The sequence below is a fragment of the Canis lupus genome, chromosome 10 (genome assembly GCF_003254725.2).
Source record: "Canis lupus dingo isolate Sandy chromosome 10, ASM325472v2, whole genome shotgun sequence".
Taxonomy (NCBI): Eukaryota; Metazoa; Chordata; class Mammalia; order Carnivora; family Canidae; genus Canis; species Canis lupus.
The window spans coordinates 64,263,321-64,286,610 of NC_064252.1; the positions used below are offsets into that span (position 1 = coordinate 64,263,321).

Here is a 23,290-nt window from a genome sequence, read left to right on the forward strand (position 1 = left end):
GGTCATTTCATCTATATCAAAGGGCGTGTGGGCGCTTTACCTCTGTATACAATTGTTCAGTAGAAAACACCATAAAACAGTGAAAATGGTGCATTCAGAAAATCAGGCGGGAAATAACCAGGAAGTAGTCAGACGTGGAATACGGAATTCAGGGCAAGACACACATTTGGGAGTTTTCTGACATAGAAGTAACCGTGCACTTGACATTTATGACCGTGCAACTCGAGACTTGTATCGCTTAGGGATTAAGCGTAGACAGAACAAAGGCACTCCAATGTTAAGGAGTCAGAGGTTAAAAAATAATAATAATATAAAATAAAAATGTGCAAAGGAAGACTGAAAAGGGGCAACCGGTGACGTAAGAGGAAAATCAGGAAAGTATGTGAAAAACAAGTGAATAAAGTGATTCAAGGAAGGCAGAATCTCTCGGTTATGTCAAATGTTGATAAAGCAGGGCAGCCCGGGTGGCTCAGTGATTGAGCATGTGCCTTCGGCTCAGGTCGTGACCCTGGGGTTCCCGGATCGAGTCCGACGTCGGGCTCCCTGCGTGGAGCCTGCTTCTCCCTCTGCCTGTGTCTCTGCCTCTGCGTGTGTGTGTGTCTCAGGAATAAATAAATAAAATCTTTAAAAATGGGAAGCAAGGTGTTCTCCTCTTTCCCGCCATAGCGAACCCTCCAAAAAACGAAGAGGGTGAAGCCTGCACGGTTAACACCTGGCGCTCATTTACCGGCGACAGAAGCAACGCCCCTGACACAGCTCCCTGCGCTCGGCCTCTCAACGGAGACGCTCTTCCACGCCTTCCTTTCAACACGCGCGTCCCGCCGGGCTCCGGGGCGCACACCGCCACCCGTGGGCGGCATCAACTTTAAACCAAACACCTCTGAAGCTGTTCTCCAGCTCAGATTCCGCCTGAAAACGCCTGGCGTCACCTACCCAGCGGCCCCGCTTTACTTCGGAGATGCAGGCGTGGGCGTCACCGAAGGGTCGGGACGTTCCTCCACGGCAGCCAGCTCCGGAGCGCGTCCAGGGCGTCAACGTTCACGGAGGACTTGGAGAAGAAGTTAAGATGCGTGAGCTGTGAGGAGCCAGCCCAGGACGGCAAAGGGCTCGTTTTCCACAAGGCAAGCGCTCGCTCACGGCTCTTTTTTTTTTTTTGTGGAAACTTTGAAAGAGCTGCATCTTCCTGAAGAGAGGGGGGCGCGGGCTTCGGGGGGGCGCTACCCTGCAGAACGCTGCTGCCCTGACCGCGCCGACAGGGACCGGCGAGCTTGCGGGCACCCGGCCGGCAGGGCAGCCCCCGCCGCACCGCCGCGCTCGGGACCCGAAGCCTCACAGAGAACCCCCCGCCCGCCGCCCCCCTGCCCGAGCTCACCTGCTCTGGAAGCCGCGGAAGGGCGCGCAGCCCGGCCGCCTCCGAGGGGCGTCCCCGCGAGCCGCCCAGCTCCGCCCCGGACACTACTCAGAGCGGAGGGTCCCCCCGGCAACTAGGGAAGGACGACCCGGCAGGACCCGGCAGGACCCGGCAGGCCGCGGCGCGCGCGCGCTCCGCCTCGTCGCCCGCCGAGCGGCGACCGCCACCGGTCCCTCAGGTAGTCCCCGGCCGCCCGCGCGCTCTCCCGCCGCGTCGCTTAGCAACTTGCGAAGCCTTCCAGTCTCCGCGACGCGTCACTCCCGCCCGCCCCGCCAGGGCGTGACTGGTTTTTTAAAAAAGACTCTGTTTCCGGGTCGAGCCGATTGTACGCAGCGGAAGGTCTCTTCACCTCCCACGTTTAGCCTCAGGGGAGAGAGAAGTCTCTCCGGCGTGCGAGGGGGCGAGGTAGCTAAAGGGTCCCTATCTCCTCCCTCCCTCCCTCGGGTCCCTCTCGCCCCCCCCCCCCAATTACTGGGCGCCAACAGGCGGGTCCTGCGGCCTGAGCACGCGTCTCCGCTCTTCGCCGTCCTCCAATCACAGCAGCCCACCCTCAGGGACTACTTTGCCATCGGCGGAGAGCGCAGGGAGAAGGGCGTGAGGCGACCCTGTGACGTCGGGAAGTGTAGTTCAACACTGAAGGAGAGGCGCTGGAGGGGGCGCTAGAATCCGGGCAGCGTAAACTACAGTTCCCAGAGGGCGCTGCGGCGGGGAGCCGAGCATTTTCCCATCCAACAGCGCTCGCCCTCCCCGAGCCAGTTCCGCAGTAAAGGTGACCCGGCTCCGTGAGGCTCTTTTTGCAGGTGCTGAAATTGTTCGCGCACTTCTTAATCATGGTGAGTGCGGGCTCCTGCATCCTGCCTCCCGCCTCCCCCCACCCCCCGACCTTCGCGCCCTTGTGTGGGGTTTCTTGCGCTTAAAGGACTTTTCGGGGCGGGGGGCGGTCGTGCGAAGCACTGTCCTTCGAGCCCTTTGGAAAGCCTCGACTCCTCTTTTGGGGACTGTCGCAGTGACCTAGTAATTGGGAAGGGGTTGGTTTCCACCTGGGGGGGGGGGGGAGTGGGAGAGGGGGCTCTTACGGGGACTTGAAAGAAATTTGTCCTTGGAGAGGCTTGATCTCAGTCCTGCTGCGTGGCGTGCGGGCAGAGCAAGCCGCGGGTTTTCTCCAAAGCCAGATCAGATACTCGGTTGGATAAGGACGATGGTAAGGTTCGATAATGGGGAGGCGGGGGAGGTCGTAAGCTCTTTTTCTTTCTTGAGCCCACAGTGTTTTTCGGGGCTTTTCTCACCAAGCCCTTGAAAGCAGAGGGCCCCCCGCAGTTGTAACGATTGTGCTTACCAGGTACTCCGGATTGCGATCGCCGTTTTGCAGAGATGTGTTTCCGCCATATCTGATTGCACAAAGTGTTATTTAAAACCTGTTCATTGATCTCCTCTGGTAATGTCGGGACGAGTGGCAGTGATGGCATCGCCAGCCAAGTAACTGGTGCAGATATTTTTTGCTGGTCTGTAGGTGATGAATTCTAAGGCCCCTACTGTTAATGTTACACAGTGTGACCGTCTTGTCGAGGTCCGGATGCCCACATCAGCGTGTCTTGTCTCTGATGAAAGGGGGCGGGGGTGGTGGCGAGGGGCCTCTGACGTTTGAATAATCTGCTTGCTGCGTGAAGGTGACTTTTGACATCCAATAATAAATCATAAATGTCTTTTCGAATCTGTATTTATAGTTGAAGTCATTCTTAGTCCGTTATCTCAAAAATACTGAAATAGCTGGGAATTGTGGGGAAATAATTTGGATGAATTGGAAATTTTCCAGAATCTGAAAAGACATAATTTCCAGGCAAGGAGATTAATGCCTCCTCTCTCTTTATAAGGGAGCAGTGGGGGACAGCTACTAATTCTCAGTAAATGTTAAACCTCGGTTTCCTGCTTACAATTAGTCTTTAAATGATGGCTTTGGTTGTCTGTGATTTAATGATCTTAGCAAAGAATGTGGGGGTACTTATCAGAGAACCTCAGATTTTATCATTTTAGACCTGGATGGGACCTTTTTGAAGATCATTTTGATAAATCTTCCCCACTTCAAATCTTAAGATTGAGTTTATTGAAACCCAAAAAGAATGATTTGCTCAAGGTCATATAACTGTTTGCTCCCAAGAGCCTTCCAGCTCACTCTTACTGTATTGTGCCATACAGACAATTACCACATCATTTTGAAAATTTATTTTCAGTAGCTGAGGTTCAGGAGGAAGATACAAGTTCATATTCCAAATACAAACTGAAGTATTTTATCAGTATTTATATAACCCAATAGCTTGACTCCCTGCAATTCAGAATATGGAATTCTCGAATTAGAAGGGAATTTGGGGATTATTTACTCTAATTTGAAAAGGTAGCCTGGTGAGGTTAAATGATTTTCCCAAAGTCACAGGGAGAATCCTGGGTCCCCATTCGTACATTTTTTTGCTACGCAGTAGATATAACAGGCCTCACTCCTGGAAGGTCACTCGGGCACCAGATAACACAGAGATGTCCCTAAGAAAGAACACTGCCGGCAGTTTACCGAAACTGACAGCACTCTCAGGTGACTCGGAATCTCCTTGCCTCCTCAGGAGATCACGTGAGCAATCACTCGGTTTTAAGAGCCATCTTTTGTAAGATGTTCAAAGCAGTTTTTTTTTTTTTTTTGTTTTTTGTTTGTTTGTTTTAAAGAGGGAATAAGGAGGGACAGCAAGGATTAACGTTATGAAGAAATCTGAATGATTCGATATGAAGGAATCTGAATGAATGTTTTTTATATTACAGAAATATATGTAAATTAGAAGGTAAAAAGGAATGCCTGGGTCTTTCTATAGAATAACAGAAGGAACGCTTAGAGTCAAGCTTTATAACTGAGCCTGGAGCACATGCGCAAAGCAGTCAGTCTGCGGGAAGGTCATTAGAGCCCTGCCAAGAGCAAAGACATTCCTTCTCTGGATCTTGGCAGACTGCCCGGATATCTAAGCAAAGAATAGCAACCTGTCTTCACACTGTAACATTGTAGAAAGTCAGCAGGAATCTCCCACCCTCCTGCTTTTCAACTGCAATGTTGCAAAGAGAAAAAAAAAAAAAAACCAAATAGGTACATCCCTTCCCACGTCATACTCAAACATTCGGACATTGACTAGGCTTCATACCATTCTTGAAAGATAGAATTGCCTATCTGTGAAAATCCGTTCTTAGACTTGGAAGAAGGAAACTGCTGAGATGGAAGGAACAGCTGTTCATAGTTGGCCACAACCGCTTCACCAAGGACTGTGATACTGGGAGCGCATTTTCTTAGCAACTAAAACTAATGCCTAAGATTGGCTACAATATTATGCTCTAACCACCTACCTGTAAGTTTTACACATAGTGCTACTCCCCTGCCCCATCATTTCTTATCCTGGCTTGCTTTACACTGAGGTAGCGTGTGTTTACATTTTCCTTATCTAACCCTTCTATTCATTCAACAGATACTTGTTGAACACTATATGAGAATGCAGATTTGAGCCCGAGGCCGACTGCCCTCACAGCAAGGGGAGGGGGGGGTTAGTCTAGAAGAGAGTAACAGACATGTAAGTAGAAAACCACAGGTTATAAGAATCCTTAGAGGAAAATTTTACAGTGACAGAGACCCATAATTATAGTATTTGCTACGTACTGTTCTTAAGGCTTTGTATGTTAACTCTTTCAATCCCTACAACTACCCCATTTGTTAGGTTGCTGCTATCATTATCTCCATTTTACTGTGGGGAAACTGAATGCAGAGAGGATAAGTAACTTGTCAGAAACACACAGTTGTAAAGTTAGGATTTGAACCCAGAACATCTGGCTCTAGAGGCTGTCTCTTTACTACACTGCCACTTCTAGCCCCCTCTTTTAGAAAATTGGGTTATCCTCTTGTTTCCTGTATGTGGTTCACTCATGGGTTCTCTGGCCAGGTGCATAATAGAGTTTCAGTTGGGAAAGGTTTAATGAATGAACTGAGATAACAGTATATCAGTTGATTTATAAGACTATATTATTAAAGCTAGTGACATAGTTTTTGCTAATGATAGCTGGAATTATTGTGGTCGCTAAGCTTCCAACCTTCTCAGTGCAAGTATGTATGAATAAAATATCTCAGTTTTCTTAAAGCATGTTAGGTTTGCTTCCAAACAATCCTTTTATGTTTCCAAATTTGGGGTAGTAATTTTACAAGATCCAGCTATTCCTTCAGCAAGTATTTGAGCTCCAACTACGTGCCAGGCACTGTTGTAGGCAGTTAGAATACAACAGTATATAAAATCGACAAAGCCCCTGTCCTTAAGGAGCTTGCATTCTAAAGAGAAAGGAGGAATAATTTTTTCCTCCATTCCCTTCTCCTCACCTATTCTACTTCAAGGTAAGGAGGGAAAACGACAGTTAAAACATGTAAAGGCCAAATGATTACAAATAACCACATATGATGACTTTTAGTGTTCTCTATAAACCTAAAGTCTATTTGGAAACCTAAGAATGTACTGTAAAAAAAAAAAAAAAAAAGGATTTATTTGGGGAATTACCGTATTTTGTCTTTTTAGGGTTATGAGGTCTAGGGGAAAAGCTGGTGAAAATGAGGAAGAGACTCAGAAGGTCAGGGAATAACACTCCATAGTTTTCTGCTTTTTCCCACTCACACCCTGGTCACATCTGTGAGGAAGAAGTGCATACATCGTCTGCTACGTACAGATTCCTTTCTCTTACAGCAGTTGACACTTCTTTCCTGAGATTTTTTTTTTCCTGAGATTTTTTTTTCCCTTTAATTTCTATGGGTACCAATTTGCTAAAGGCTGCTGACCATTAGAGATTAGAGTTAGAAAGTCATATGACAAAGTGTCCTTCCATCCCAAAAACATGACTCACCTGGAAGAGGGAATTCTAAATATAAAGTCAAAGGCTTCTGTCCCCATTCATTTCAGTGGACCACTTCTCTCTTGCAAGTAACAATAGAGGTGATTCAGTGAAAGTCCATTTACACAATATTGTCAAGGAAGGGAACAATTCACCCTGGTTGAATTTTTCCATCTAATGTATCCCTTAAGTTTCCAAACATTTTTGTTCATCTCTTTTTAATAAATATTTCTATCTTTTTAATTCTCTGAGCTTTTTTTTTGATGACTTGGGATCATCACTTTGAATATTAATTTTTATTTTTGTCCATATGTCTGTACTTTGTTCAGGATCTGTTGAGGTCTATGAGGCAACTTCTCTCTACTATAACAATTATGCTCTTTGTATTTCTCCTTCCTCTCTTTTAAAATTAATTTTCCCGAGACGCCTGGGTGGCTCAACAGTTGAGCATCTGCCTTCCACTCAGGGCATGATCCCGGTCTGGGGATCTAGTCCCGCATCGGGCTTCCTGCATGGAGCTTGCTTCTCTCTCTGCCTATTATTTGCCTCTCTCTATGCCTCTCATGAATAAATAAATAAATAAAATCTTTAAAAAAAGTTAATTTTCCTGTGGAATCGGGTTGTCAGCTGTCACTATTTTGCCGTGGTTATATAATATTAAAATTTATTATAATCCAGTATTCTCTTGTTTCCCTTTCTCCTTAAATAAAAGATAAAGACTTATGTTTCTTCATTCAAGTAGTCCAGTTGAATCATGATTAGTTTTATTAAAACTTTCTGACTCATTGTAAATGGAAAATTTTAACACTGTCACTCCTCTTCCTGGTGTAAAGGATTCTATTGAGCAGATGGGGAGTGGGGGGATTTGCATAAGAGGATTTATAAGGTTCTAGTGGCTGCCAGGGTTTCTATCACCATATAAGGCACAGCAACATTGTTAGGCCTATTTCAGTGGCAAAATAGCCTTAAAAAAGATGGATAAGATTTTGTAAGTAAATCTAGGGTAACAGTGAGAGTTAAATAACACTGTATAAATATGTAACCAAAGGACACATGTTCCAGAAGTTGCTCAGCTGATTTGTGCATGTTCTTTTGCTGGTACAAGTCTGGAATAAGTTTGTCTCCTACTAAGCCAAATGTGAAGAGACTTTAAAATCTTACATTAACTTTTAAAGTATGTAGTTATAGAAAAATCCTAGATATGTTTAGGGTGAAATAGCATTTTTAAATAAGGTGTTAATTAATGGGTCTCTTTCATTACAGTCTGAACCAATCAGAGTCCTCGTGACTGGAGCAGCTGGTCAAATTGCATATTCACTGCTGTACAGTATTGGAAATGGATCTGTCTTTGGTAAAGACCAGGTAGGGGAACTATCTATGTACCTCAAGTCCAAATAAGAATATTATCAGTAAAAAAAAAAAAAAAAAAAAAAAAAAAAAAAGAATATTATCAGTAAACCCTGTATTAAGTTTTGACGAAATGTTTAAATGATAAGGAATGGGTCATCCCAGTAAATGTACTGGGCACGCTGCTATGAATGAAGCTGGGATCTTATTTCAGTGTACCCTTCCAAGCATTGAAAATGCTTTGCAAATCAACTATTCCGCACACGGTACTTAGTTGACTTGGTACAGCCAGGAGCTATCAGTCACTAGAAGGTTTTCACTAGTAACCATGACTATTAGGGAGAGTCATGTGGGAGAGACAGTTTCTGAATTAGCGCTTCCTTGTTGATAAATGGTCTTTATACCCAAAATAGGCAGATTTGCTTTCCGGTTTAAGAGGCACTCCCTATTCCAGCAGGTCTGATCACACTAAAATCCTTTCTATGGGCAGCCCCGGTGGCTCAGCGGCTTAGCGCCACCTTCAGTCTGGGGTGTGATCCTGGAGACCTGGGATCCAGTCCCACGTTGTGCTCCCTGCATGGAGCCTGCTTCTCCCTCTGCCTGTGTCTCTGCCTCTCTCTGTCTGTCATGAACAAATAAATAAAGTCTTTTAAATAAATAAATAAATAAATCCTTTCTAAAGTATCCATTTATTCCTTCTCTTCACCCATAGATCTCAAGATCTTCCTTCATGCTAGATACTGCTTAGCTTTCCATGAACTAAAATTAGATTTATAGCTGTGAACAAGAGTAAGCTATGGCTGGGGTGCCTGAGTGGTGCAGTTGGTTGAGCGTCTCTTGGTTTCAGCTCAGGTCATGAGATCAAGCCCCTTATTGGGCTCTGAGCTCAGAGTGATGCCTGCTTGAGCTTCTCTCCACCCCCACCAACCGCCTCTGAGCATGGGTGCATGCACATGTGTTTTCACACACTCTCTCTTTCTCAAATAAATAAAATCTTTTTTAAAAAGTAAGCGATGGCATGTCACTTCATTTTTTTCTATGTATACTCCTTTAAAATGCAATAATGGTGAATCCTCTTCCTTTGTCTATTAGCAAACTCTTGTTGGTTTTATAGCATTCCTTTTTCAGAAAGTGGCATAATGTTAGATACCTGACCTAAAATAATTATAACTAATTAATGGCAATTTTACACAAATACACACCAAATAAAAACCTTCCAAGAGGCCTTTTTATGACCAAATGACTTAACCTATGCTGATAGATGCTGTCCTTGCTATTTAATTTGGCAGCCTATAATTCTTGTGCTGTTGGATATCACTCCCATGATGGGTGTCCTAGATGGTGTCCTAATGGAACTACAAGACTGTGCCCTTCCCCTCCTGAAAGGTGAGTTTGGGGGGGTGGAGGATAAAAGGATTCTATAGTATTTTATGTCTTTCAAAAAACAGGTTTAGATTTTTAACTAGCCTCTCAATGAGTATTTCATAAAAGTATTTTGTTTTTTGTTTTTTGTTTTTTTTGAACTACAACTATTTGGTAAGACATATATGAAGAATAAAGGGTAAAAGCAAGAAATAGTGTTGGTTAAAAGACTATTGCTTTTTCTCCAACATGCTTCTACCTAATTTACCTTACTAATTGAGCATAATGTTGCACAAGTGTTATACACCTGAGATTGTCTACACTGTTGTTATTTAAAATCTGTTTAAACAGTAATAGTAGTGCCTAAATTGTGCAGCTCTAGATGATGTCTTCCATAGCCATATGTTGCCCCGAGGCTGAAAATTGTGTGGTCCCTCACATATAGTCTGGGTTAGCCCACAGCCTGTCATCAGATTGAGATATAGTACAAATTGTCTTAATCATATGCTGCATATTTGAAAAAAAAACCCTGAGAGTTCTGCTAAGAGCCTTTAAGAATCATTGAACTATTATACAAATGTAAGACAGTCTTAAGTTTGATTGAAAGTCTCATTAAAATGTTAGGTCAACTTGTAAACTAATTTGAGTATTTTTCTTTCAGTATACCTTCATTATGACCGTTTTCTTTTAATAAGGATTAATTATTAACACTACTCTCCTAAGTTTGCACAGATCAAAATATATACATACCCAACTGAAACCATGCTCAAAGGGGCGCCTAGGTGATGCAGTCGGTTAAGTGTCCAATTCTTGGTTCCAGTTTTGGGTCGTGGTCTCTAGCTCTCTGAGCTCTGTGTCCAGTTCTGTGCTCAGCTGGGAGTCTGCTTGAGATTCTCTCTCCCTCCCTCCTCTGCCCCTCCCCCACGTGCATGCGCGCACACACCCACACACTCACTTTCTTCCTAAAATAGTAGGGGAATAAATTTTTAAAAAGAAATAAACAAACCATGCTCAGCATTCATATGTCTGTTCAGTAAATATTTACTAGAAGGGGTACTCTGTTGTCTGAATCATGGAGTTGCAAAGTTATGTAAGAATGCATTACCCTGCCAAGCTATTCTGCTGGCTCTTGCTCCTCACCCTCTTGTTTCTTTTTTAAAACTGAAGCATAGTTGACAGCACATCTCACTCTGTTTCCAAATCAAGTTTGCTGCATTGTTGCATTTTTATTCCTTTCTCTGCTGAGTTCCTCTGCTCTCTCTAATGGGTCCAGGTTATAGTCCACTTGTCCTCGGTCAGCTGTGAATATGACAAGGAGGGAAGATTCTGCAAATAAGGATGCATGGTTGGGAAGAAGAAGATTACCCCCCATCAACTGGTAATTTTTGGAGACCAGTTGGGGGCTTTACAGCAGCCTTATGCGACACAAGTTGACCCCTAAAAACTTGCTGATGACAATGCTGAATCCCTGTTGTTTTAGTCCATTTGGGCTACTATAACAAAACTACCATAGGCTGAATGGCTTATAAACAACAAAAATTCAATTCTCATTGTTCTAGAGATTGGGCAATCCAAGATTAAGGTACCAGCTTAGTCCCATTCTGGTGAGAAGCCATTTCCTGGTTCATAGACGACCATCTTCTTCCTGTATCCTCAAAAGGCGGAAGGGGTGAAGAAGCCCTCTGAGACCTCCTTGATAAGGGCACTAATCTCACTCATGAGGGCTCCACCTTCATGACCTAATTGTCTTCCACAGGCCCTTTTAATACCACCACACTGGGGTTTAGGTTTCAACATAAATTTTGTAAGGGGCACAGACATTCATTCTGTAGCACTGGTCATAGCCTTTTTAATACTGTCAATAAAGGAGGGTGATAATATACATTCTTTGATTAAAGAATTAGCAGTTTATGTTTATTGGACTGGCACAGTAGAATAATGGTTGACCTCTGGACCAGCCTGGGCTGCAATTACAGGTTTGCTGATTTTTGATGGCAGCTAATTAATCTCTTTAAACCTCTTTGTTCTTCATACATAAAATATTAAGATTAAATTTGATACAATAAAATCCGTAGTGTTATTCCTGGCACAAAACTCCTCGGTAAACATTATTTTGAATTTGTGATTGATATCTTAGACCTTAAAGTAATTACAACTTGAAGGTTAGGTAAATTAGTTTCTTTCATGTTATCTGTAGTAATTAGTGTGAATAACAAATGCTGCACAGAGTTGAAAGTTATCATGTTATACTTTGTACCGTATCTGATCATAAAAAAAAAAGCTGTAGAGTTTTCAAACTTGAAATAATTACTGAAATAGGAAAAGCAAAATGAATGTAATTTACATTTCTGCTTATATTATATTTATTGATTATATTGTTTTTCCTTTCTTAGGCCCCTAAAACTTTTATCATTGTGATATATAAAAGTAAACATTTGCTACAAAATGAAAAAATTACTGAGTAGATTTAGTGTGAAAAAGAAAACCTCAGGGGCTCTTGGGTGGTTCAGTCAGTTAAGCATCTGCCTTTAGCTCAGGTCATGATCTCAGGGTCCTGGGATCGACCCCCCACAATGGTCTCCCTGCTCAGCTGGCTTCCCCCACCCCCTCTGCCTGCCTTTCCCCCTGCTTGTACACTCTCTCTCTCTCTCTCTCTCTCTGGCAAATAAATAAAATCTTAAAAAATAAATAAATAAAAGAAAATCTCAGACTTTGGTGTTTCAGTAGCTCTGAATGTTTATCGCCATGTTCACAGATGTCATCGCAACAGATAAAGAGGACGTTGCCTTCAAAGACCTGGATGTGGCCATTCTTGTGGGCTCCATGCCAAGAAGGGATGGCATGGAAAGGAAGGATTTACTCAAAGCAAATGTGAAAATCTTCAAATGCCAGGGTGCAGCCTTGGAGAAATATGCCAAGAAGTCAGTTAAGGTGACCAATACCCTATTTTCTGCGGTTTTCATTATTAGCATTTGAAACTTCTTCTTTGATCATTTAAATAAAGACACAATTATTTGCTTTTATTTTTACCCCCAATTCTGTGGAAGATAGAGTCTTGCTTGATAAGCTTCCCTTTTCAGGGGTTTTTTCCCATACACAATAGAAATCTTTATTTAGAGGTGCTCAAAAATATTTTGCCCGTTACTGTGATACAGAAATTTAATACTAACTTACAGACCTGTAGAGAAGACAGGAACCTTCTGGTGCCTTTTAGTTGTGTGGGAATATTTGTTCAGACATTAGGATTTGTGTGTGCGGTAGAGAGAGATGGCTGTGAGCTGCATTCTCAGCAGTGAGAGGGGGTAGCTTCTGAAATGCTCAGATTTTCTCAATCCAGAAGAATTTTGATATGCTTGTCTCTTGAGGATTTGAGTTGGTATAACTTCCTCTTCTGTCTCTTTGCTGAAGCTACTTACTTCTAAATCTTACAATAAGGCCTCCTTTTTCCAATTAAATAGCAGTTAACTAGGACTTAGTTGTCAGCAAAAAGGCTTGCTGGTTAGAGGTTTTATTAATTTCAGTAGACTTGTTCTTCCCAATCCTGACTTTTTGTAATATTTGTAATATGCTTAGAGCTTGTCATAAGTTTGACATTATTTCACAGTAAGTTTTTAGTTTTATTAAAGCATTTAAAACTTGAAAGAAAAAGTACATGTGTGCATTTTCCTATACTATATTATAATGCAGTGTACCTATACCTTCCAACTTAAAAAAACAAGTGGCCTGAAGTGTTTTCTACTAAGGATTGATTGAATAGGTGTGGAATGGATAGGACCTGATAATCTGTATTTTAGGAAATCCCCAGTTAATTCTTAGGATTAGGCAAGTTAAAGAACTCTTTTCATTAATAAAGAAATCATTGTCCTGAACTGCTCAACTAGCATTCCTTTCTTGGACTACTTTTAGAAGAAAGAAAATTTTATGAATGATCTCTCAGAGCCTTAAATTACTTGGTGTGTGTGTATGTGGTAAATAGACAAATACTGTCTCTGGACCCAAAATAAAATAGACCTGTGCCTTCCATCTTGGACACTGCCACCTGGAAAGCAACTTCTATACATGTTGGTAGCTTTATTAAAGACATGTTCAGTAAACACACCAGACACTAACAATGGGGTAGAAATACTCTAGAAACTGCAGTGGTAACTATATATATATACTTAGCTCATAAAAGCTTGATACAAAGGCTACATGGTACACATTTATATCAGTCATATTCTAAGATAGTTTAGTTCATCAGTATATGGTCTGTAACTCTCTTGTGCCTCCCATAAATCCTAGGTTATCGTGGTGGGAAATCCAGCCAATACCAACTGCCTGACTGCCTCCAAGTCGGCACCGTCCATCCCCAAGGAGAACTTCAGTTGCTTGACTCGTTTGGATCACAACCGAGCCAAAGCTCAGGTAGAAAAATACCTTTTAAAATCTTGAATGTTCAACTTTAAAACCTTTTTATCTTACCTTTAAAGTAGCTGAATCTTAAACTTACTTTTTTGTTTTTCTTTAGGAGGAGGCTATTCTAATTTGTTAGGGAGTCTTTAAATCTAGTCTCTTAAGGAGGCTGAAATTATACTTAATTTTCTCAACTATATTTCATTTGCTAAGTATACCAAAATACTGTTTCTAATGTCTTCTTACAGGGGTTAAAAAAATAAGTCATTCAGAGTGCCTGGGTGGCTTAGTCATTAAGTGTCCAACTCTTGATTTTAGCTCCAGTCTTGATCTCAGGATCATGAGTTCAAGCCCTGCCTTGGGTTCCATGCTGGGCATAGAGCCTACTTTTTATTTTTTTTTTCAAAGATTTTATTTATTTATTCATGAGAGACACAGAGAGAATGGCAGAGACACAGGCAGAGGGAGAAGCAGGCTCCATGCAGGGAGCCCGATGTGGGACTCGATCCTGGGACTCCAGGATCATGCCTTGGGCCAAGGCATAGCTCAACCGCTGAGCCACCCAGGCATCTCCAGAGCCTACTTTTTAAAAATAAATCAGGTATTATAGATAATTAATAGGACAAAACATAGTTTATTTATGTCGGATATGTAGAACATTATAAAAAGAATGATTTGAGCTTTTTGTGTGGTACTGCTTCCTTTTTTCCTATTGCTAAGCCGTCAGATTCAGATTTTATACTGTTAATTTTATATTTAATTTTATTTCTCTACCTTTTTAATATTCTATTTCCATGAAACTTTCTACTTTTCATTACTTAGCAACGAAATTTTACTTGTTCTCAAGTTCACTTACCACTTGGAGTTATAGATGAATATGCCAAGGGGTCAGTGACCAGGGTATTAACAGTAGCTTTTTGAAAATTGAAACACCATGGCCAATCAATCATCTGATGCCTGTCACATAGTAAAACTCAATAAAGGTTGGCTGCTCTTTGCAGTAATGATTTTTATTAGTAGTGTTATTATTAAGAGGGTTATGACTAAGAGCTGAGAAGAACCACACCTCATATGTCTCCTTGAATATTCAGGTTACTTAGAAGGTCATCGGATAAAACAAGCTTAAACTGCAAATATTTCCTGAGGGGCTTTAGGCTATGAACTGGATCTTTTTCCTTAGTTTTAAGCAGAGTCTAGTGAGTGGAAGGATGGGGGTTAGTTTGAATGAGTGGAGGTAGGAGGTTTTGGTGCAACAAAAAAGTTGAGGCCTTGGTAGAGGCAGGCACTGGAAAATTCTGCTTTCAGAGGTACTACTAAGTGACACTTTGTCCCAGTGCCTGAAACAGTTTTCCCTGTAGAGCCAAAAGTCTGAATGAGCAAAGAGAAAAGCAGTCTTGTTAGACTTTAACTTTTGGTGCATGTTCCAGTATGTCAGTCTGGCACGGTGAGAGCTTTTAGGAAGTTTTTGAAAAGGCAGTTTCTTCCTCCTGTAGAAGTTGTTCATCCAGTGAGAAAAATAACAAACTCAAAGACTAATTTCTTACATGAATGTTGCTAGTCTTAACAGAATTTATTTTGGAAATCAAGGACCTAGCTACCTAGTGACTATTAATCACCTACAGAACTGCCCTGTGTATTTGTAAACCAGAGCTGCATATGTGTGTTGACAGGGTATTTGGGCAGTAAAACTATTTAGCTGGTATGCGGTGGGGGGAGACACAGAAAATTACTAGAGCTGGAGATTTAGTCCAAAACTGTTGAACAGATCTACATGACAACAAGAAAGGTCTAAGGGAACAAGGAGGTGCAGTCCTGGATATGTGTTAATTTAGATTTGCTCTGACAGGAATGAAATTCAGAAACCACATCTGCAAAGTATTGGGCTTTGCTGTCCAGACAGAAGTGGATTGGCTAAAGAAAAGAGGAAGTAGGCAGCAGGACAAAGGAAGTAAAGGAGCTTCCTGTATGGACTAGAGGCCCAGAGGCAGTCTGTCTTCACCATACTTTGGAGTGCAGCAGTTGGGGCTGACATTCAGCAGTGATGGGTTCTAAGTTCTTGGTAATAGACATCTTGGTATAGGTTAGCAGATTGAATTTAAGGTAAAAAAAAAAAAAAAAGACCCCTTGGGTTACTTGCCTCAGGTAAATTTTCCTTTATCTCAGATACCAGCTAAGTAGAAGTAAGGTCAGTTCTTGTTGAATCCTTGAAGGTCATGGCACACACAGAAAATGGTACCCCATTGCACAGCACACCAGCAAGGTGCTGTGCTCAACCACCAAGGAGATCAGTAGCTGGATTCTCTGGAAACCAACTATCCAACTACCCTGTAAAGACTGATTAGTACTTAATATTCCAAAAACTTCCAGAACTCCAGATAAAGCAGGATTTAAATGAGTTATTTTAAATGTCAAAAACAGAATTTTAAGTAAATTTTTAAAAATCATGTAACTGTTTTAGTATTTAAGAAACAAGTCTCAACTTAAAGAGTCATAGTGTCGGGCATCTGGGGAACTCATTTGGTTAAGCACTGTCTTCAGCTCAGGTCATGATCTCAAGATCCTGGGATCGAGCCCCGTTGTTGGGCTCCCTGCTCAGCAGGGAGTCTGCTTGTCCCTTCACGCTCTGCACACGCACCCATCCCCAACTCACGCCTATGCGTGAGTTTCTCAAATAAAATCTAAAAAAGGAGAGTCCTAGTGAAAGTAAACACCATTTGATTCTTACTTGACTGAATAAATCAGTGTAAAGATGACTCAAGTCATTACAGACATTTTAGGTATTGGCCTTTTTCATCAGTATCCTTTTTGTTTGGTTGGTTGCTTGCTTTGGTTTTAACTTTTTATTTTAGAGTAATTATAGACTCCAAAGAAGTTACAAAAACATTACTGAAAATCCCACATCCCCACCACTCATTTCCCCCAGGTGTAGCATCTTCCGTAACTCTAGAGCATTTTCAAAACTAGGAAATTGACTAAATTACACACAGCACTGTTACTAGACCCACTCAGATCTCTGCAGTTTTTACATTCATTTTTTTGTATTTCTTTAATCACATATATAGATTACTGTGTTCACCACAGTCGAGCTACAGAATTGTTCCATCACCCGTAAGAGAGCCTGCCTCATTATAGTTACATGCTTCCTCTCCATTGCTAAGCCCTGACAACCGTGTATCTATTCTTCATCTCAGTGAATTTTGTCATTTTGAGAACGTCACAAAAATAGAATCATGTAGTGAGTATGTGACCTTTTGAGCCTGGCTTTTTTCACTGTTTAATGCCTTTAGTACCCATCCAAGTTTATTCCTTTTTATTGTTTCTCCACTTTCTCCTATTTATTTATTTATTTCATTTTATGGAGGTACCACAGTTTAACCATTCTTGAAGGACTTTGGCATTGTTTCCAATTTGGAGCTATCCTTATTGAGGGTGTTGGGTTTTTTTTGTTTGTTTGTTTGTTTAATTATCAGAGTATGGGGATACCTGGGTGGCTCAGCGGTTGGGCGTCTACCTTTGGCTCAGTTCATGATCCCCCATCTAGGGATCAAGTCCCACATCGGGCTCCTTGTAGGGAGCCTGCTTCTCCCTCTACCTATGTCTCTGCCTCTCACTGTGCATCTCATGAATAAATAAATAAAATCTTTTAAAAAAAAATTGTCAGGGTTTGTTCCCTTTGTTACATAGAACTTTGATGCAGTGCTAATTTATATATTGGTATATAATAAAAATTTCACCTAAATATGGAGAAATCCCCATATTCTAACCTTACTGTTCAGAAGTGCTACAGAGTCTCCAAGTATTAACAACAAAACAAAGGTCACATTTATATATTCAATCCATATTAACCTCTTTCTTGATGTTTTAGGTTTGATGAACCCACTATACTATTAGTTAATCATAAATTCTGTTAAGCTTTAGGAAATCACCAGGCAATAACGTTTTTTTAATTTTTACAAATCAATATAACTCTTGTGTGTTCTGTTGAAGTTTCAGAGGGTTTTTATCTTAAGGATATTTGTCAGACAGGCACAATTTGAAATAAAAAGTATTTTTCTAAGTTATCTATTTGTTTCCTATTTAACTAGATTGCTCTTAAACTTGGTGTGACTTCTGATGATGTAAAGAATGTCATTATCTGGGGAAACCATTCCTCAACTCAGTATCCAGATGTCAGCCATGCCAAGGTGAAACTGCAAGGAAAGGAAGTTGGTGTTTATGATGCTCTGAAAGATGAAAGCTGGCTCAAGGGAGAGTTCATCACAGTAAGAAAAACCCCTCTTAACAGCCAAGCATAAAGAACTCTTGAGAGACACACCACATTGCTGACCTGATTGTCCATTTGGTGGCGTGGTTCTCAAGGAGAACAAGCCTTTCACAGTTGCTCTGATGACTACGTACAAAGCCAGTCATGATCCAGTCTGCTCTGATCTGTTATGCGGCGGACAAGATTGTGGGGGAATAAACTAAAGTTCCTTCTCATCATCCAGTTAATCTTCATAAAGAGATCCATTTATTTGTGGGGAGTGTGGTAAACTTTCTGCATGGATTTGTAGTTCTCTTTTCTCAAAAAGATTGGAGCTATAACTGGAATAGGTTGGTAAGGCCCACGCTGGGTAGTTGTTAGGATTTTGGGTGGGAAGACATTAAAACTGTGGTTGCAAAAAAAAAAAAAAAAAAAACTGTGGTTGCAGTCTTTCACCCCAGGATTAGCTTGGAAGTGATGAAAATTCTGTTCTCATGATCAAGTAATGCTGTCTCTGCCTGCCCCCACCCAGACCGTGCAGCAGCGTGGCGCTGCTGTCATCAAGGCTCGAAAGCTGTCCAGCGCGATGTCTGCTGCAAAAGCCATCTGTGACCATGTCAGAGACATCTGGTTTGGAACCCCAGAGGTGAGGACTCCATGATTTGCACAGGCCTCTGATGTTGTGATGTGAAAAGAACATAACCTTACAGTCAGGCAGGTTAGATCTATAGCCCATATCAGCTGCCTACAAGCTGAATAATCTTGGGAAAATTACTTAACCATTCTCAACTATTTGGTTATCTTTTACATGGCATTTACCTCACAGGGTTGTATGAGATCATACTGGAAAACGCCTAGCCCACCTGATGGGCGTGACTTTTTTTCTTAAAACTTATATTGAGCCATAGCTTCCTCATTTACAAAATGAGGATTATTTTCTCTGGCCTACTTCACACATGGGTTGGAAGAGTGGAATGAAATAATACCCATGAAAGTGCCTGGTGATGCTTCCTTATACAATATTGAAGTTACGCACACACTAAGAAAGCATCACCTGGTTTCGTTTTGTTAATTCGTGTGTCGTTCAGTTGTGTGAACTAATCCCTAAGCACCATGAGGATGTAAAACGTTTATTATTTTCAGGGAGAATTTGTGTCCATGGGCATTATCTCCGATGGCAACCCCTACGGTGTTCCTGATGATCTGCTGTACTCATTCCCTGTTACAATCAAGGTAGGGTATTTTGGAGTTATTTCCCTCTGTCCCATTCTGAGAAAATAGTTGTATATTTTTATTAATACTGGTATAATTCAGTCTAGAAAGTTGTTCCTTTACTAAATTAGACGTTTTCCTCAACTTTAAGATTGTACAAAACACCACTTCAGGTTACTAAAAGATGGAAATTAATCTGGAAAGCACGATTCAACTCTTGCCACTACACGCCCTGTGTCATTATGCCTCTGCTATAGGACATCTACCAATAATATCTTAACTTTTATTAGAACCATACTAAAGTCTTTTTTTTAACATTTGCTAATTAAGTCCTCGTTTAAAGATTTCTTTTTTCTAGATTCCGTGAGTTTTAAATTCAAGTGTTGAACCTTTATCAGAATCATTTGTTCGTTCAGACCCGGGCTTTGATTTGCTTCTCCAGAATCAGCCTTTAAAAATAGATACTCCAAAAAAAAATAAAAATAGAAATAAAAAATAAAAACAGATACTCCACTAGCTTTAAGTTCAGTCTGCGTTGTCTCTTGCTATAAGATCAGGCCCAGTTTCATTGTTAAGTTTTTTTTTTTTTAATTTGCAATTCTTTTCAAACAGAATAAAACCTGGAAGATTGTTGAAGGTCTCACTATTAATGATTTCTCCCGTGAGAAGATGGATCTAACTGCAAAGGAACTGGCGGAAGAAAAAGAAACTGCCTTTGAGTTTCTTTCTTCTGCCTGACTAGCCCATCATTTTGATGTTACTAAAGGCTCCAAAGCTGAAGAATCTAAATGTCGTCTTTGACTCTAGTACCAAATGACAATATTGCTGTACTTAAATTCCTTGTGAAAAACGTTTGAAAGATTATGTGCTTCTTGGTATAAATTTGTGACAGTTTATCATGCTGTTAGTGCTGCATTCTAAATAAAATATATATTCAAATGAAGATGACTCAGGCTCTAATTTCCAGCTAACATTTCATTTTTTTTTTTTTAAGATTTTATTTATTTATTCATGAGAGGCACAGGGAGAGAGAGAGGCAGAGACATAGGCAGAGGGAGAAGCAGGCTCCATGCAGGGAGCCCAAGGCAGGATTCGATCCTGGGTCTCCAGGATCACACCCTGGGCCAACGGCGGCGCTAAACCACTGAGCCATCTGGGCTGCCCTAACATTTCAATTCTATTCAGAAAACAAACTTGCATGTTTCCCAGCTTGGGATTGTGATTTTTTTTTTTTTTTAAAGAAGAGAAAGGTAGTAAAGATAGAAAATGTTACAAAGAAAAACCTATCTGAGGCATTACTTAGTTCCAGGTCTTGGCAGCAACTCGGTTTTTCCTTCTCCTGCACAGGAGACCTCACCGCAACCATGTTATGCCAGATCATCCGTCAGGCCAAGAAGCATCCGAGCTTGATCCCTCTCTTCATATTTATTGGGGCAGGAGGTACTGGAGCATCACTGTATGTGTTGCACTTGGCATTGTTCAATCCAGATGTTAGTTGGGATAGGAAGAATAACCCAGAACCTTTGAACAAACTGGGTCCAATGATCAATACAAGTTCTACTCAGTGAATGTAGATTACAGCAAACTGGAGAAAGAAGGCCCAGACTTCTAAATGAAATGTTCACTATAAAGCTGCCTAGAATAAAGGTCTTCCAGAAGCCATCCGCACAATTTTCCACTTATCCAGGAAATATATCCCCTCTAAATGCACGAAGTCATGTTGGTGTATTGTGTTGGGGTTTACACTGAATAATAAATATCTGAAACTTGAAAAAAAAAAAACCAATCTCTTCTTTTTTTAAGAACAGGAGGAAAGAGAGGGAGAGAACCTCGAGAAACAGGTGCCATGCCTAGTGCAGAGCCCGTCATGGGGCTTAGGCTCAAGACCCTGAGATCAGGCCTGAGCCAAAATCAAGTGTCAGACGTTTTACTGACTGAGCCACCCAGGCACCCCTCTAATATTTAAATAGGATAGGAAAATCCACCTTGTGATAATGAATCAATCTACTCTGGAATATATTTTTAAACATTACTTACATTAGGCTATTAAATACATTTTTTTAACATCTTAAAGGTTAGTTCATGCACTCTGGGTAATTTGATTTTAACATTATCTGTTAAGTTGCAGAAATAACTGTTAACAGTTTAATGCCATTGGATAAAATTAGAAGAATCATTTTTCATGATGGAAGGAAAAGGTAATAAATCTTCCCTTGATGTATTATCCTGTAGCAGATAAGGAATAATTTACATTTCATAACTGGTAAATGCCACAGAAATGTATGCTAAGGGGAATGTTCTCAATCTAAGCTTATTACTAGAAACAGTGTTGTTCAAAAAAATCAGTCTTTTTTTTCCCACAATTCATGAGAAGAGACCTCTATCTTTTCATTTTTGTACTTAATTCATTGTACATAGTAGACACTCAATATCCTAAATCTCTCAGGGTCTAATCTAGTGCTCGTCATGGGTGTTTAAATACTTGGTTGGATTTGTAACATAAAACTGTCTATACATTTCATATTTCAGATACAGAAAAAAGAAGCTAGTGAGTGAAAAGTGGTTATAGAACGGTTATTAATCAGTGCATAAAAACAAAATTCCATATGAATCAATTTTTAAAATTTTCTATAAAGGAAGTATGAATGTATGAATGTGTACCAGTTACTAAATCATTCTTTCTCAGTTCCAAACACATCCGTCTATACCCTTGCTTATGACACTGGGTCTACGACTCTGCAAACATTTCTTTGCCAGCTTCTCCTTGAGTTAAAAACCTGCCAAGAGGGGACACCGGGGTGGCTCAGTGATTGAGCCTCTGCCTCTGGCTCAGGTCGGGATCCCACATCAGGCTCCCCACAGGGAGCCTGCTGCTCCCCCTGCCTGTGTCTCTTCCTCTCTCTGTGTCTCTCATGAATAAATAACATCTTAAAAAAAAAAAAAAAAAAACTACCAAGAAGGAGTAGAGGGAGACCAGCAGGCTGAGGAGGAAGAAGGAACAGTCTATCTCTTCCCTGTTAGCTTCTTTTATCATTACCTTCAGTCCACTTGGTGAATAAGCCAGAAAAGAAGAAAAGTCAGAAATGTGTCTTTAAAAGAGCAATTAAGTGGAAACATGAAGGTAAAAATAAGGTTCGTTTTTTAAATGTCATGTGAAGGAAGAATGTACAAAAGTTGTAATAGCTAGAACACATGACAGAACTGGAAGACATAGAAACAAAATTAACTCAATGATGTGTCCACCTCTGTTTTGTCATCCATGCGTATAAATTGGCCTGTTATTTGATTCTGCACATTAACTTCAACAACTTTGTAAAATCAGGGATCACTTAAATGAAACAGTAATACGGCTTTGGAGAGCTCTGATAGATTACTTGTAGAAAGTTTCTCCCCAACTGTGATTTGAAGCACCGCTTTGTGTTTGAGTCTTCTTTTTTTTTTTTTTTATATCCCAACTATTTTTTTTTAATTTATTTTTTATTGGTGTTCAATTTACTAACATACAGAATAACCCCCAGTGCCCGTCACCCATTCACTCCCACCCCCCGCCCTCCTCCCCTTCTACCACTCCTAGTTCGTTTCCCAGAGTTAGCAGTCTTTACGTTCTGTCTCCCTTTCTGATATTTCCCACACATTTCTTCTCCCTTCCCTTATATTCCCTTTCACTATTATTTATATTCCCCAAATGAATGAGAACATATAATGTTTGTCCTTCTCCGACTGACTTACTTCACTCAGCATAATACCCTCCAGTTCCATCCACGTTGAAGCAAATGGTGGGTATTTGTCATTTCTAATAGCTGAGTAATATTCCATTGTATACATAAACCACATCTTCACATTGTGAAGGTGATCACCTCTGTATGCCGCTTCTGTATGCTACTCCCTTCTGCCACCTTAACTAAGAGAACAAAGCACTTTATGGACTCCTCTCTTAGTGGACAGTCCAGGCCCAGGAAATCGTGCCCTTAAGAAGCACGATAATTTGTAAAAAGCCCAGACCTAGAACTTGAGATGACACATGGGTGAATTACAGGGCAAAAGACATTACATATTAAACCAATAAAGCTGCATTCAAAAATTTTCCAGAAAAGGTAACGATCTGAGTTAAATAAACCTTAGGAGAGAATTGGCCTCTGCAGATCATGCCCCTGGTGATGTTTACTAAACAACAGAGAAAGCCTGCAACAGCTTTTTCAAATTTTTTTTAAAAACATTTTTAATTATAAGAAAGCATACAGAATGGGGAGTGCCTATGATCCTACTACCAGTTAAATCATATTTTATACAAAATTAATAGGTGCTTGTCAGAAAATCAGTGAAATGGCATTAAATGAAAACTAAAAGCCCCTTCTCCCATGGATAAATGCTTGGAAAAAGGGGGTTTTGAGCAGGTCCCTGGGTGGTGGAGTACGCCTAAACTTCCAGGAAGA

At 40.9% G+C, this 23,290-nt stretch overlaps 3 protein-coding genes, 1 long non-coding RNA gene and 1 pseudogene across 10 annotated transcripts in view; 4 read left to right on the top strand and 1 right to left on the bottom strand.

Annotated features, from left to right (window-relative positions):
- LOC112673404 (WD repeat containing planar cell polarity effector) overlaps positions 1-2,893 on the bottom strand; it is a 424,409-nt gene extending 421,516 nt beyond the window's left edge. Inside the window, exons 1-2 of one of the 4 annotated variants that reach the window (XM_035721692.2) lie at positions 1,373-1,499; positions 934-1,048 (exon numbers count right to left, since the gene is read on the bottom strand). The gene's annotated coding sequence lies outside the window, so the exon portion shown is untranslated. Of the gene's footprint in view, positions 1-933; positions 1,049-1,372; positions 1,511-2,747 lie in introns of those variants that run through there. The other 3 variants (XM_035721693.2, XM_035721691.2, XM_035721688.2) reach the window with 3 other exon arrangements.
- LOC125755874 (uncharacterized) lies at positions 959-2,087 on the top strand. The gene is made up of 3 exons (XM_049115075.1): positions 959-1,077; positions 1,174-1,816; positions 1,952-2,087. The coding sequence occupies exons 1-3, from the start codon at positions 959-961 to the stop codon at positions 2,072-2,074; spliced, it is 885 nt and encodes a 294-aa protein (XP_048971032.1). The 3' UTR covers positions 2,075-2,087.
- On the top strand, positions 1,722-19,800 carry MDH1 (malate dehydrogenase 1). Of its 4 annotated transcripts, none has more exons than XM_025469087.3 (9): positions 1,722-2,244; positions 7,565-7,663; positions 8,938-9,034; positions 11,766-11,941; positions 13,292-13,414; positions 17,488-17,664; positions 18,178-18,291; positions 18,789-18,878; positions 19,470-19,800. In XM_025469087.3, exons 1-9 carry the CDS (start codon positions 2,242-2,244, stop codon positions 19,593-19,595), a joined length of 1,005 nt encoding a protein of 334 aa, XP_025324872.1. In that variant the 5' UTR covers positions 1,722-2,241; the 3' UTR covers positions 19,596-19,800. The 4 variants fall into 4 exon arrangements, with proteins under 4 accessions (XP_025324872.1, XP_048971535.1, XP_048971536.1 ...); XM_049115578.1 differs by having other exon boundaries at positions 1,748-2,244; positions 18,789-18,883; XM_049115579.1 differs by having other exon boundaries at positions 1,748-2,244; positions 18,793-18,878.
- On the top strand, positions 3,009-6,005 carry LOC125755964 (uncharacterized). Its single transcript, XR_007413643.1, has 2 exons — positions 3,009-4,028; positions 4,214-6,005. It is a non-coding gene; the product is annotated as an uncharacterized LOC125755964 (long non-coding RNA).
- A 73-nt stretch (positions 19,801-19,873) lies between the features above and the next one.
- On the top strand, positions 19,874-20,639 carry LOC112673483 (cytochrome c oxidase subunit NDUFA4-like; annotated as a pseudogene).
- The last annotated feature ends 2,651 nt before the right edge of the window (positions 20,640-23,290 follow it).

Excerpts from the sequence above, each read along its gene's own strand:
- LOC125755874 (XM_049115075.1), top strand. The coding sequence starts at position 959 with ATGCAGGCGTGGGCGTCACCGAAGGGTCGGGACGTTCCTCCACGGCAG. Across the intron at positions 1,078-1,173 it reads GAAGTTAAGATGCGTGAGCT|CTGCATCTTCCTGAAGAGAG; the intron begins GTGAGGAGCCAG and ends ACTTTGAAAGAG. Across the intron at positions 1,817-1,951 it reads CCGGCGTGCGAGGGGGCGAG|CAGCCCACCCTCAGGGACTA; the intron begins GTAGCTAAAGGG and ends CTCCAATCACAG.
- MDH1 (XM_025469087.3), top strand. Across the intron at positions 11,942-13,291 it reads ATGCCAAGAAGTCAGTTAAG|GTTATCGTGGTGGGAAATCC; the intron begins GTGACCAATACC and ends CATAAATCCTAG. Across the intron at positions 18,879-19,469 it reads CATTCCCTGTTACAATCAAG|AATAAAACCTGGAAGATTGT; the intron begins GTAGGGTATTTT and ends CTTTTCAAACAG.